The 12,898-nt window shown below is 34.7% G+C and overlaps 1 protein-coding gene across 4 annotated transcripts in view; it reads right to left on the reverse strand.

Moving 5' to 3' along the window:
* The window catches only part of LOC150106688 (methylcrotonoyl-CoA carboxylase beta chain, mitochondrial-like), a 321,267-nt gene that overhangs the window by 303,862 nt on the left and 4,507 nt on the right, over positions 1 to 12,898 (reverse strand). For all 4 annotated transcript variants that reach the window (XM_090392642.1, XM_090392638.1, XM_090392640.1 and 1 more), the window contains exon 2: positions 4,874 to 4,967. In XM_090392642.1, the coding sequence (XP_090248768.1) occupies positions 4,874 to 4,954 (81 nt within the window). In that variant the 5' untranslated portion in view covers positions 4,955 to 4,967. The remainder of the gene's footprint in view (positions 1 to 4,873; positions 4,968 to 12,898) is intronic.

The following is a 12,898-nucleotide window of genomic DNA, read 5'->3' on the forward strand; positions in this document are numbered from 1 at the left end:
AATTGGGACCAAAGGTTTAAAAAACACCTATATTTTTTAAGAAATATAATCATAATTGTAGTTTTTCGTACAAAAAAAAATAAAGTTATTTCGATGTTGATGGTTTCATAAAATCTAATAGATTCGTCTGATGGCATAATGTCTTTTTCTTGTCACGAAAATTTCTTCATAGCAAGCTAATGAATTTTTTATTCCTTGCCCTGTGGCTACAATTCGTTCCTCGTTAGAATCTGTCCTCCATAATCAGTAAACCTTTCTTTTATGATTGTTCTTACTGTGGATTCCTGTAGATCGAACTTCTTTGCCAGCTCACAAATTTTCATTCTGCCTTCAAAATCCTTAATAATGTTGAGTTTTGTTTCCAAAGTCAATGTTTTTCTTTTCTTGCTAGCTGTAGAAGAATTGGACTTGCTTCTTTTGGATGGCATTATTATTTTTTATGTAATAAAATTTTTATCAAGAACGTAACATTAAACAATCACAAGGTTTGTAGACTATAAAAATCGTGTATGAATGGAGACCGTGCGAAACATGTCAGTGCTTGTTCACAGTATGTGCGACACTGGCGAATGCAGTCAGTGCCTGAAAGATACGACTAGTGGCGAGGCGTGAAGTGGGACGGGAATACGTAAATATAAGAAACCACGTAACTCCGGATTCGCCTAAGTCGGGGTATGACTGTATATATATATATATATATATATTTTTTTTGTTTGTTTGTTTGTTTTTGTTGTTGTTGGTCTATTACAAACATCTTATAGAATACATCTAGTGGCATAAAAAGCAATGAAATGCTCTTCTCCTCCATCCTCAAGATGGGTTGAATTCCTCATGGATAATAGACATTCATATGCAACAGCTATGAAAGCCCAATGCAGTTCTAAAGGATTTCTGTCAATTCCAGGCTTCCTCCTGGGTTGAGTTCCCTCGAACACAAGGCAAGGAAGTCTTTCTGGTTTCATTTGCACAATGTAACCAGACTAGCAGAGTTTATGCTTTTTAACTGTTTTAAGAATTGTTAATTAGGAATATTTAAATCTTGCAATGCTTGTGCATTAGTCTTATGCTCTACTCAATGAGTTTTATTTATTTTTCCTGAAGCATTTAATTTCAAAAGCCAATGGTTTCATCTCTGCTTTTTTTTTTTTTTTTTCAAGGTCTAGGTTTCTGCCCTGTAGAGAGCTGTTGGTAGTATTATACTTTTTTTTTTTATAACTGTATAATTAGAGTTGTAGAAATTTTGCTGTTTTTTCCCAAATTTTAAGTTTATTCATCATTGACTGTGCTATGGAGAGTCTATGTTTTATTGTTGCTATGTCATTTAAATTTGAAGTCAAGTAAGGATTGTTATTAAGGTAATTAAAACCATTGACTTGTTCTATGATTTGATGATTAAGAATTATCTGTATATCTTCTGTCTTCCAATTTTCATTATTTTTGTTTTATTTGAATATACATATTACAATTTCAACAGGTTTCTTGTAATTTTTATTATTATTGCACTCTCCATGGAGTTGGCAGACTCATTGTGCGAGTCTTGCAAGCTGGTATTGGAGATTTGATTTGTTCATCGTCATCATCTGAACAAGTTTAGGTATAGGCTTTTTATGTCCTGTTCCTGCTCTGCAGATGAGGCTGATCTTTCCATCTTAATCTTGGATGTCCACGGTCTCTTCTTCCTGTGGGTTTATATTCTAGTGCTAGTTTAGGAATCCTATTGTTATTCAGTGGTGTAGCCAATTTTACCGGTATTCTTCTATTTTTTGTATGATGTTTTTTGTATCTAATCATTCTCTTATTTCTGTGTTTTTCTTTTTATCTAATCTAGTGAGTCCCAGGAGAAGTCTTAGAAACTTCATCTATGCTGCTTCCAGTCTTTGTTTGTTTCTTTGTTTTAGAATCCAAGTTTCATTTCCAAATTTGAGAGATGTTTAAGAGGTCATATTATGTAATCTTAATTGAGTTTCTTTAGTCATGTGTTTTCCAAAATTTCTTCTAATTATGCCATTCATTCTATTGTAAATTTGTAGTCTTACTTCCAATTGGGAATCAGTATTGTATTGCGAGATCATATTTCCTAGGTAACTGATTTCTGTAACTTGTTCTATTATTTTATTGTTAAGCATAATTTGGACTTTTTTGAATGGTGTTTCCACACATTGCCATAGCTTTGTTTTTGTTTCAGCGATCTTCTTCTCTCTTCTACGTGTTAGGCCTACTGGCCTGTTACAGTGCTATCTTAAGCCATTCCAAGTTGTATCTGTCCTGAGGATAAGGTGACTAGCCCTATGCCTCCCAGTATATTCTATGGCTGTAGCTGCATGTTCACAGGGCCAGTTTGCCTGCTGACAGGAGGAAAAAAACCCAGATAAACTGGGGAGGAAAATCCTGCTGTCCACGCCCAAAACCAGCTAACTTGTCTATGTCTGAGAAAGATCCTTAAGCTCCTCCCGTCGGCGATGGGAATCAAACCCAGGACACTCCTTTCCCAGGCATATAGTTGCAAAGCACATGACCACTAGGCTAACCACAAAGGCTGTTTCAGAGATTTTCATTTAAAATTTTTTTTGCTATTTCATTTAGATGGTTAGTTGCCATTTGGAATTTATCTTCTGAATTTGAAATTAGTACTTGGTTATCTGCATAAAGTATTATATTTAGCTGTATATTATTTGTTAGTTTAATCCCATCTTTGACAGTTGTTTTCCATACTTTTAGGATTCTGTTTATATAAATGGTGAATAGAATTGGGGATAAGCCACAGCCTTGTTTTTTATTTCTTACTTAAAAATGTCATAACTAAAAAATTTGAAATCAAACCAGGAGTTACGCAAATATGTTCACTCTTCCCATGCCTTTTAAAGTTTTATCCAAGAACTTATTAAAGAAGCATTGTCCCCAACAAAAGAAGTAAAACTCAATGGTAGACCAATCACACACATATGCATATGCAGATGATGTAGTAATTATAACAAATTAATCAAATGTTATGTTATTTGTTATAATTACTACATCATCTACATGTACATATGTGTGTGATTGGTCTATCATTGAGTTTTATTTCTTTTGTTGGGGACAATGCAGCTTTAATAAGTTCTTGGATAAAACTGTTAAAAAGGCACGGGGAAAGTGGATATATTTGCATAACTCCTGGTTTGATTTCAAATTTTTTAGTTACAATATTTTTAAATTGAACTATTGCTTCTATTCTGATTCATTTGATAAGATTCATTTGTATTCGAAATGAATCTTAGTATTTCAAATTCTGTTTCTCTTTGTTAATATCTATTAATAAATTTTCTCTACTGACAGAATGAAATGCTTACTTAAAATACACAAAACAGAAATAGGGTCTCTCCCTTTGTCCCATTGTGATTTGAGCCACACTAGGAAGACACAGCCAATTAATATGGCTGTTTTTGATAAAGTGATCTTGTTCTTCTTCTTCTTCTATTAGCTGTTCATAAATGTTATTGGATAATTCTTTACTATTTTTACAGAATCGTCTATAATTATTACATTTTTGAACATCACCATTTTTTTTTTTTTTTTTATGTATAGGCAAGATTTTTCCTATTTTCCAGTCATTTAGGATAGTCCTGGTGAAAAGAATATTATAAAAGTTTTGTTAGTTGTTTAATTAGATTAGGTCCAGCATTGTTGTAGAAATCGGTGCATATTTCATCAATTCCATGTGCAATTTTAATTATTTCATGATTAAGTGAAAGATTACTTCTTCCTCTAGGATTAGAACTATAGCTTTCTCACTGGTAGGTGAAAGCTTTTTTTCTTTAAAAATATTAAAGTAATTATATCAGATGTGTTCTATTTCTCTAATATTTCCAGTTACCTTGTTTAGAGAATGTTTTAGTGAGTGATAAAGGACTGTAGTCTTTGGTAATCTCTTTGACTAAAGAGTAAAGAAATTTCGAGTGATGTGACATAAATAGGCTTCTGTACATTTGTCTGCTTTATCATTCAGCCAATACAGTTTTCATTTCTGCACATACTGTCTAGCTGGCTTTGTAGGCTTCTGTAATATACTCTGTTTCAGTCATATAGTTTATTCAGATATTCTTTAGCCTATCTTTTTAGCTTCCATAATGTCATTAACTCAGGGATTATCCGGTTTTACTGTTTTTTTAAAAATCTGTCAGCTGAGCTGGTTATATTTTTTTGAAATTTCTTTTTTCGTGAAATTTTAATTGAACCTTGGCCAGGAGAAGTTCATGATTGTCAATTTCAGTACTATGAATTTTGACATTCAAAACAAAGGCTTTCATAGTTGTGAGAATTAGGAAGTAATCGATGCAGTTTTTAGTATTTGAATCTGGTGAAGTCTAGGTGTATTTGAAGGTAAGTCTATGGTAAAACATGATGTTTGCAACTATTAGATCATTTTCTCTACAGAAATCAAAGAGACACTCTCCTTTCTCATTTCTTTTATCTATTCCAAATTTACTCATTACATCAAGCATGTCATCCGAATATTATCCAATTTTGGCATTAAAATCACCCAGAATTATTAGCAAATCTATTTTGCATGTTCCAGCAATTTGCTTGTTGTCGATGAGAGATATTTATACGATCTTTTGAATGTGAAGAATCACGAGCATATAATTTTGTTAACATAAATTAACATTGCTAATTTACTTAACAATTAATGTTGTTAAGTATATTCTCATATATATGTATACAACATATTCATATGAAATGCAATCAGTATGCTGTGACATAATTTTGAATAATGAGAAACTTGTGAGCGAAAGCACAATTTTAAGATCATGAAATTTCAGCATACTGAAACCCCAAGGCAAAACAAAACTTTTCAATTTATTGCTCAGTGCAGTTAACTCCAATGCTCAAAACTTACTTTCCAATTGTTTATTTTTGAGCTGAACCATCTCATCAAATTCTTCTTACTTTGAATCCAAATAATTCTTGCTGTAAGCATTTTTGCAGTTGGTCTAAAAGAGAGGGAGAAAAAAAGAGAAGTATTTTCTGTTTCTAGAATTAATGATAAAGTGACGTCAGAAGAAGTTTATTTTACAGTTTTTCAATGAACCTAATTATAATATGCAATACTGAAATTAAACCAACGGGTGTATTTCAAAAGAATAAGTAAAATTTTGATTATCTCTAAATATTATCATTAACATTTAACCTCCATAGAGTCAGAGACTCATCGTGGGAGGTACACACTATTGCACACAATGCTCATCCAACCATGCCTTAAACTGATTCACTAACCACTCTCCATGCAAAGAACCTTTGCCTCACTCCTCTGCTCACATCTTCTTTATACAGTTTCCAGTAAAAGCCTCTTGTTTTACTTTCCTCTCCCATTCTATGAAACATCTCTTCCAGCTTATATGTCTCAATCATATCCTCCCCCCCCTTTCCTCCTATTCATAAGGCTTTGCAACTTACATTCTCTCAATCTGTCCTCGTACTCCACTGACCAACTTTGTGAATCTTCTCTGGACCCTTTTCCAACATATCCTCGTCACCATGAAAAATCAGGCAACCAAATCTGTGAACAATAATGCATATGAGGCTGATCAAGGCCTTATACAATGGTATCATAACCTCTTTTTTCTGCATGTCAGGGTTCTCTGCATCATTGTCATTATCCAATGTGATGTCTTCACAACTTGTGCAATGTGGTCCCTGAATTTCAGGTCCTTGTTCACCACCACTCCCAGAAGTAGAGGAGATGAGAGATCTGGGAGTGGTGTATAATTCGTGTATACCCACCATGTGTATACTTAATTATTATTATTAAGTAAACATCCTTAATAATAATTAAGGGGATACAAATCTCTTGTTGTTCAACTGCCAGTAAGCAAAACTCTAAGATCGAGAACTACGAATCTATGACTTTCATATATACCGAACAACAAGGGATTTGTATCCCCTTAATTATTATTAAGGATGCCAGAAAAAAGCCGTTTGGCATTCAATTTATGGCATTCGTATAGTAAAGATATGTAAGTTCTTTTCACTTAAACCTTGTTATCTTCCAGGTCTACCTACTCACTGATGAGACCTCAAAAAAGGTTGAAACCAGTCTGGGTAGTGACCTCTCCTCATAATGTAATTACAGTATTACATCCCCTAGGGGCTGTGTTTTTACATTATGAGAAAATATCAAGGATAGTGAGGGAGCTTGCTCCACCTTTGATTCGAGTTGCCTTGAAGATAGTTTTTCAGTAAGTATGAAACTCATAGATTCGTAGTTCTCGATCTTAGAGTTTTGCTTACTGGTAGTTGAACAACAAAGGATTTGTATCCCCTTAATTATTATTAAGGATGCCAGAAAAATAGCCGTTTGGCTTTCAGTTTATGTTATGAATTATATTATTAAGAGGGGATTATTAAGCAAGGAGTGTGCATGTGTGTGTGAGAGAGAGAGAGATGATTACATGTAAGAAAAATGAAAACAATGTTGCCAAGAGTGAACAAAAAAGAAGTGAAAATGGTGGTGGTAAATAAGGCTTTCAGTTTATGTTATGAATTATATTATTAAGAGGGGATTATTAAGCAAGGAGTGTGCATGTGTGTGTGAGAGAGAGAGAGATGATTACATGTAAGAAAAATGAAAACAATGTTGCCAAGAGTGAACAAAAAAGAAGTGAAAATGGTGGTGGTAAATAATGCTTTGAAGAACTTAGGCAAGAGGTAATAAGTGAAATGAAGAATATGAAAATGATACTGTGTCTGAAAATGCAATTTTCTATGGTAAATGAAATAGAGAGAGAGAGAGAGAGAGAGAGAGAGGGAAATGGTATGGAAAATGAAGTGTATCAAAAAATTAGGTGACCTTGTATGGAGAATCAATAATTAGAGCTGTGATTTCATAAAATATGTTTTCAAGGTGATATTAAGAGATGAATAACGGAGACTATTTGTGAAAGGGATGACTGGGAATATGAGTTAACTGTGGTTACTGTGGGCAGAGTTGATTTGAAGGATGATAAAAGGGATGTTGAAAGAGAGTTGGAAAGTTGTTGTGGCAGATTAACATAGGTGTTGGCAGGGTTGATGTTGATGTACAGGTATAGACAACACTGAGGAAAAATGATCAGAAATGATGAATGGCATCATGGCTGGGTGTGGGGGGGGGGCAAAAAAAGTATGCAATTTATGAATTTGGTATTCAACATCTATAGTGATTACTGTTGGGGGAGAGAGAGAATGCACAGAAGATTTTAAATTATATATATATTTAGTTAGAGATGATAAAAGTGACATGAAAACTGGAGAAAAAGATATCCTTGAAGTATGGAGTAATTACTTTAAAAAATTGCTAAATGAAACAAGCAGTGATGACAGCACAGTGGTAAAAAACACTGACCAGGCATGCAGGCAAGAATACATATCCATACTGGAAGTAGAAAAAGCCATCAAAGGCTTGAAATGTGGAAAGGCAGCAGGAGTAGATGATATTCGACTAGAAATGCTGAAGTATGGTGGTATAAGAGTCTTACAGTGGCTGCACTGCATAGTTCAAAGAGCCTGAACAGAGGGACGAATTCCCAATGATTGGAGTAGAGCCCTCATAGTACCCATATATAAAAAGGGAAATAAAACTGAACGTGAGAATTACAGAGGTATTTCCCTACTGAGTGTTCCTGGCAAGATCTATGCAAGTATGCTTGAGAAACGGTTGAGAAGAATTGTGGAAGTAAAGCTTGGTGAAGAACAAGCTGGATTTAGGCCAAACAGAGGCTGTCAGGATCAGATCTTCACTTTACGACATATAGTCGAGAAAGCGTGGGAATATAACAAAGATCTGTATTTAAGTTTTGTCGATTTGGAAAAGGCATATGATAAGGTGCCAAGAGAGAAGCTATTCAATACGATGCAGTTATATGGTGTCAATGGGGCATTATATCAAGCAATACTTAGTCTTTATTTCAGTTGTAAGTCAGCGGTTAGAATTGAACAAAGTACAGGAAGATGGTTTAATGTTAAATCTGGTGTGAGACAAGGATGTACATTATCCCCTGTGTTATTCATTATCTATATGGATCACATTATGAAGGAAAGTGGTATTAAACATGATATCAAAATTGGAAATGTTAATCTCAGCTCTTTGCTTTATGCGGATGATGTTATACTTCTAAATAAATCCGCTACAAGTCTGCTAGATTCTCTGACTAAATTGAATAGCTGTTGTAATAGATATGGTATGAAGGTCAGCAATAAAAAGACAAAGACAATGAAAATAGGCAGAATAATTGAAAATGTCAACTGTGTTGTGAATACAGAACCTGTGGAACAAGTAAAACATTTCAGTTACTTAAGCATGATTTTTATTGAAGATGGTAAATTAAATATAGAAATAGACAACAGAATCAGCAATGCTGGTATGGTGGGAAGTCAATTGAATAAATTCATATGGAATAAGAGAGAAATTAGTTGGAACACTAAATTAGCTGTATACAAGACAGTGTTCAAACCAGTTTTGACTTATGGATCTGAGAGCTGGGTCAGAAGTAAAACACTTGACCAAAGACTAGAGACCGCAGATATGAGAGTCCTGAGAAAGATTAGAGGCGTGAACAGATGGCATCAATGGCAATATCATATTAAAAACGAGGATATTAGGAAAGAACTTGACATTGTCAGCATCCAGGAATGCATTAGCAGAGCTAATCTCAGGTGGTATGGTCACCTAAACAGAATGGGCAAGGAAACATTAGCAAAACAAGTGTTCTCTGCCAGGTTGGCAGCAAAACGACCCAGAGCAAGACCAAGATATAGGTGGATTGATACGGTGCAAAGTGCCTTAGACGATAGAAATATAAGATCTGATAATGTTGGAGTCTTGACAAGTAACAGACTGATTTGGAGGAAAATTGTAGATAGGAAGTTAGTAATTTGATAGGAATTTGATGATGATGATGATGATGATATATTTAGTTTAATCCTTTATCCAAGTTTAAGCAAACAAAGTTTGCACCTTTAGTATCTTCAGGACTGGGACAACTGGTGGCAGAGGTGGACTGAGTTCACATCACTTTCCTTAGTATCCCATAATGCAAAGCACATCTTGCAGACATGTATAATGCTATGCATTATGGGAAGGGTCACTACCCAGATCGGTTTGAACCTTAATTGAGGTATCTTCAGTGGGAGCCAGACCCAGAGGTGATACCAAGGTTGAAGCAATGCATAAGTCATATTTCCAAGGATTAAACTAAATATATAATTTATAGTCTAACCAAGTGAATAAAACTTCCAACATCTTTCTCTAATCCAGAGTAATTTAATAAGGTGTGAGACCTTTTGGCAACTGGCATATGGAAATATGCCAGGAAATATGACTTCTGCATTGCTTCAACCTTGGTATCACCTCTGGGTCTGGCTCCTACTGAAGAGACTTCAATAATGGTCCAAACCGGTATGGGTAGTGACCCCTTCCTATAATGCATAGCATTATACATGTCCACAAGGAGATGTGCTTTGCATTATGGGATACTAAGGAAAGTGATGTGAACTCAGTCCACCTTTGCCAGGAGTTGCCCTAGTCCTGAAGATACTTCAGGTGCAAACTTTGTTTGCTTACACTTGGATAAAGGAATAAACTAAATATATAATTTATAGTCTAACCAAGTGAAAAAATCTTCCAAGCACAGAAAATTTGTTTTTCTTTATATGTTCTTGGGAATTACAGTTGGAATAACTGAGACCAGCATATCATATCTGTTATGCTTCACTATGTAAGTCCTTGATCAGGCTGCATTTGGACTACACAGATTTGGTCTTTTGATTTTTCAAGAATATTAAGAAATCTTGGCAAAAGGTCCAGACAAGAACAGTTAAGGTAATGAGTGTTCCGAAATGCTGGGTATGAGAACATATTGGAGAAATATCATGTGTCACGTCACTGATATAGATAACTACATGAGGTATCGTATGATGCAGATAAATATACTGAGGGGTTTGCCACATTAACAATTATTATTATACTTAAATTCATTTGGCATCAGGAGCCTGGAGAAATTACTTCTTCGTATGAGATCTGGGAAACTAGATCATGAGGGGAGGAATGTGAAAATGTGTGTGAAAGTTCAGCTATGGTATGCAGACGTGATAAAAATATGAATGTCTTCGAACATGGTTATGTATGTGGTGAAGGGGTGGAAAAATATGCTTTGGGTTCAGACCTTTTAAGTATATCTTGCAGGGGAAGGAGGGAGAAAATTCTAGAACAAGACCAAATAGATTGCACATCTAATTATAAGACTAGGTTAGGTGGTAATTTGTCTATACACAAATGCCAGGAGAATCAGAAACAAAGGGGGTTGAGTTCGTTGCTTTATTGAATACAATGTGGCCTAAGATTGTTAGCATTAGTGAAACCTGGCTATCGGAATCAGATATGGTAAGTGGGATCAAGTGTAATGGGTATACTATTTTTAGGAATGACAGAAGAGATAGGAGAAGAGGAAGAGTAGTACTAACGATATCAGCTGATTTAAGTCCAGTTAGGGTAGAAACAGAAGAAAACAATGATGGTAACAACATCCCATGTAGTGGTGAGTTTGAATCTATCTGGTGTGAAGTGGAGGTTAACAGAATGAAATATATGGGGGGGGGGGTGTTCCTATAGACCTGGCAGCTCAGTTGCAGGACCAAAAAAATGCATCACCAATTTAGAAGTTGAAAATCCTGTTGCATAACCTGGATAAGAATTTAGGAACAGATGAATATCAGCCTATTTGCTTACAGGAATGTTCAGCTGAATTGGCTAGGGCTTTCACATGTTTGTATAACTTGAGTCTAAGCTCAGGAATGATATCCCAGGAATGGAAGGAATGTATGATAGTTCCATTGTACAAGAGTCGTGCAAAAACTGATGTGTCTAACTACCAACCTATCAGTATTTCTGGTGTGGTAATGAAGATTTTATAAAAGTTGGTAAGAATTTGCATACAGAAATGGGTAGACAAACATACTACACTTTGCAAAAAGCAGCATGGGTTAACTAAAGGGAGGTCGTGTCTGAGCAATTTGATCACATTTTATAACAAATGGACACACTATGATAATATTAGATTTTTTTAAAGCATTTGATAGGATATCACACGAAAGACTGTTACATAAACTGGAGAATATGGGTTTGGAACATAAACTCTTGACTTGGATCAGGGGATGGTAGACAGACAGATATCAAAAAGTGGTATACAGTGGGTGTGAATCTGCCAGATTTAATGTGCCCAGTGGGGTACCTCAGAGTTCAGTCCTTGGGCTATTATTGTTCAATTTATACATTAGTGACATAAGGCAGGGTTGGTCTAACATCAGATGTGCAATTGTTTGCCAATGATGCAAAGAAAGGTAGGGCAATCAGGGATGCTACTGAATATTCAGCACTTACAAAATTATTTGAATAGGCTGGAAATTTGAGTAAAAAAAATGGCTGTCAGTTTAATGTTAGTAAGCATAAAGTTATGCACTTTGGTGTGATGAGATTTCCAGAGGCATATTATATTAGCGGGGTTATGCTACAAGAAACTGAAGGGGGGCAAGGGATCTTGGAATATTGGTGGATAGGAATTTGAAGTTCAAAGGTCACATAGCAAAATTTGCAAATAAAACTCAGAGGATAATTGCAATGTTGAAGCGAACCTCGACATGTAAAGATAAGGATGTCATTTTGCCTCTTTATAAGACTTTGATAAGACCACACATGGATTATTGTACACAGATTTGGTTTCCTGGGTTCCAAGGGGATAAAGAAACTGTGGAAAGGGTGCAAAGAAGAGTTACACAGATCATATCCAGATTATGATCCTCTCAGATTATGAGGACAGATTGTGAGTTGAGTGGATTGCAGACTCTGGCTAACAGGAGAAAGAAGGGTGATATGATAGAGGTTTATTAACTGTTGAATGGGTGTTATAGGATATCATCTGATGAAATTTTTCGTTATATGGAAGGTGGGGAGAGAACACAGGGGCATCCATGGAAGTTAAGTTTGTTCACAGTCAAGAAAGGGGTAAAAGCTAGGTTTTTCTCCCAGAGAGCAGCGAGTGAGTGGAACAGTTTGCCTTTAGGGGGTAGTGAGTGCATCTAGTGTGAATGAAGTTAAGAAATTATTCAGTGGTGAGTTATAAGGGGCTCGTGGGGGCTTGTCCAAGCCCTTTGTTAATTTTTTCTCAAATTTGCGAGCCCCTTGTTCTTGTTTACTTTTTTATTTTTTCAAAAAAAAAAAAAAGAAGAAGAAAAAAACATTATTTTTTGAAATATATTAAGCGAAAAACTCATACGGTAACCTAGCAAAGTGATTTTATTAAATAAAATATTATAGTCACTGTTACTACCATTTTACAAATAAGAATTCACTTTTGGTAATCGCATATAAATAAATAGGACTATAAAATAATGCCCCGTGATTGGTACAGTTGATTATCACTTGAAGTATAAAAACAAAAGAGAAATATAACGTATTTCAATATTATTGTGTTTAGATAATATTTATTTATTATTTATAGATTGTTTGTCATAAAAACTTCTATCGCAAACAAAAGAAATTTATTTTCTTTATACAAAATGTGGACTATTTCATATGTGCGATTATAAAAGATTTATTCTTATTATATTTTGATAGTTAAAAAATGTTTTTCTTATGTAAGATCTTATGTAACACAGATGATTGTGTGCAAATATTTCATGTTTAGATCATGAAAGATTTGTTTAAAAATGATAGCCTTTTACAGTGCTGTCAAAATTTGTTCACCATCAGTGAACAAATTTTATTTGTTCACTTTTGTTGATTGTCCCATCATACTTTTTGATTGACATTTGTACACAAGCTGTATTAATAAACATTTTTGTGTGAAATACGGCTCTTTTTGCTCAACGATGTGAGCCCTTTGTTAAAATT

Source organism: Typopeltis vanoorti, chromosome 5, assembly GCF_054136105.1.
Source record: "Typopeltis vanoorti isolate ZY-2024b chromosome 5, IOZ_Tvanoo_1.0, whole genome shotgun sequence".
NCBI classification, from domain to species: domain Eukaryota; kingdom Metazoa; phylum Arthropoda; class Arachnida; order Uropygi; family Thelyphonidae; genus Typopeltis; species Typopeltis vanoorti.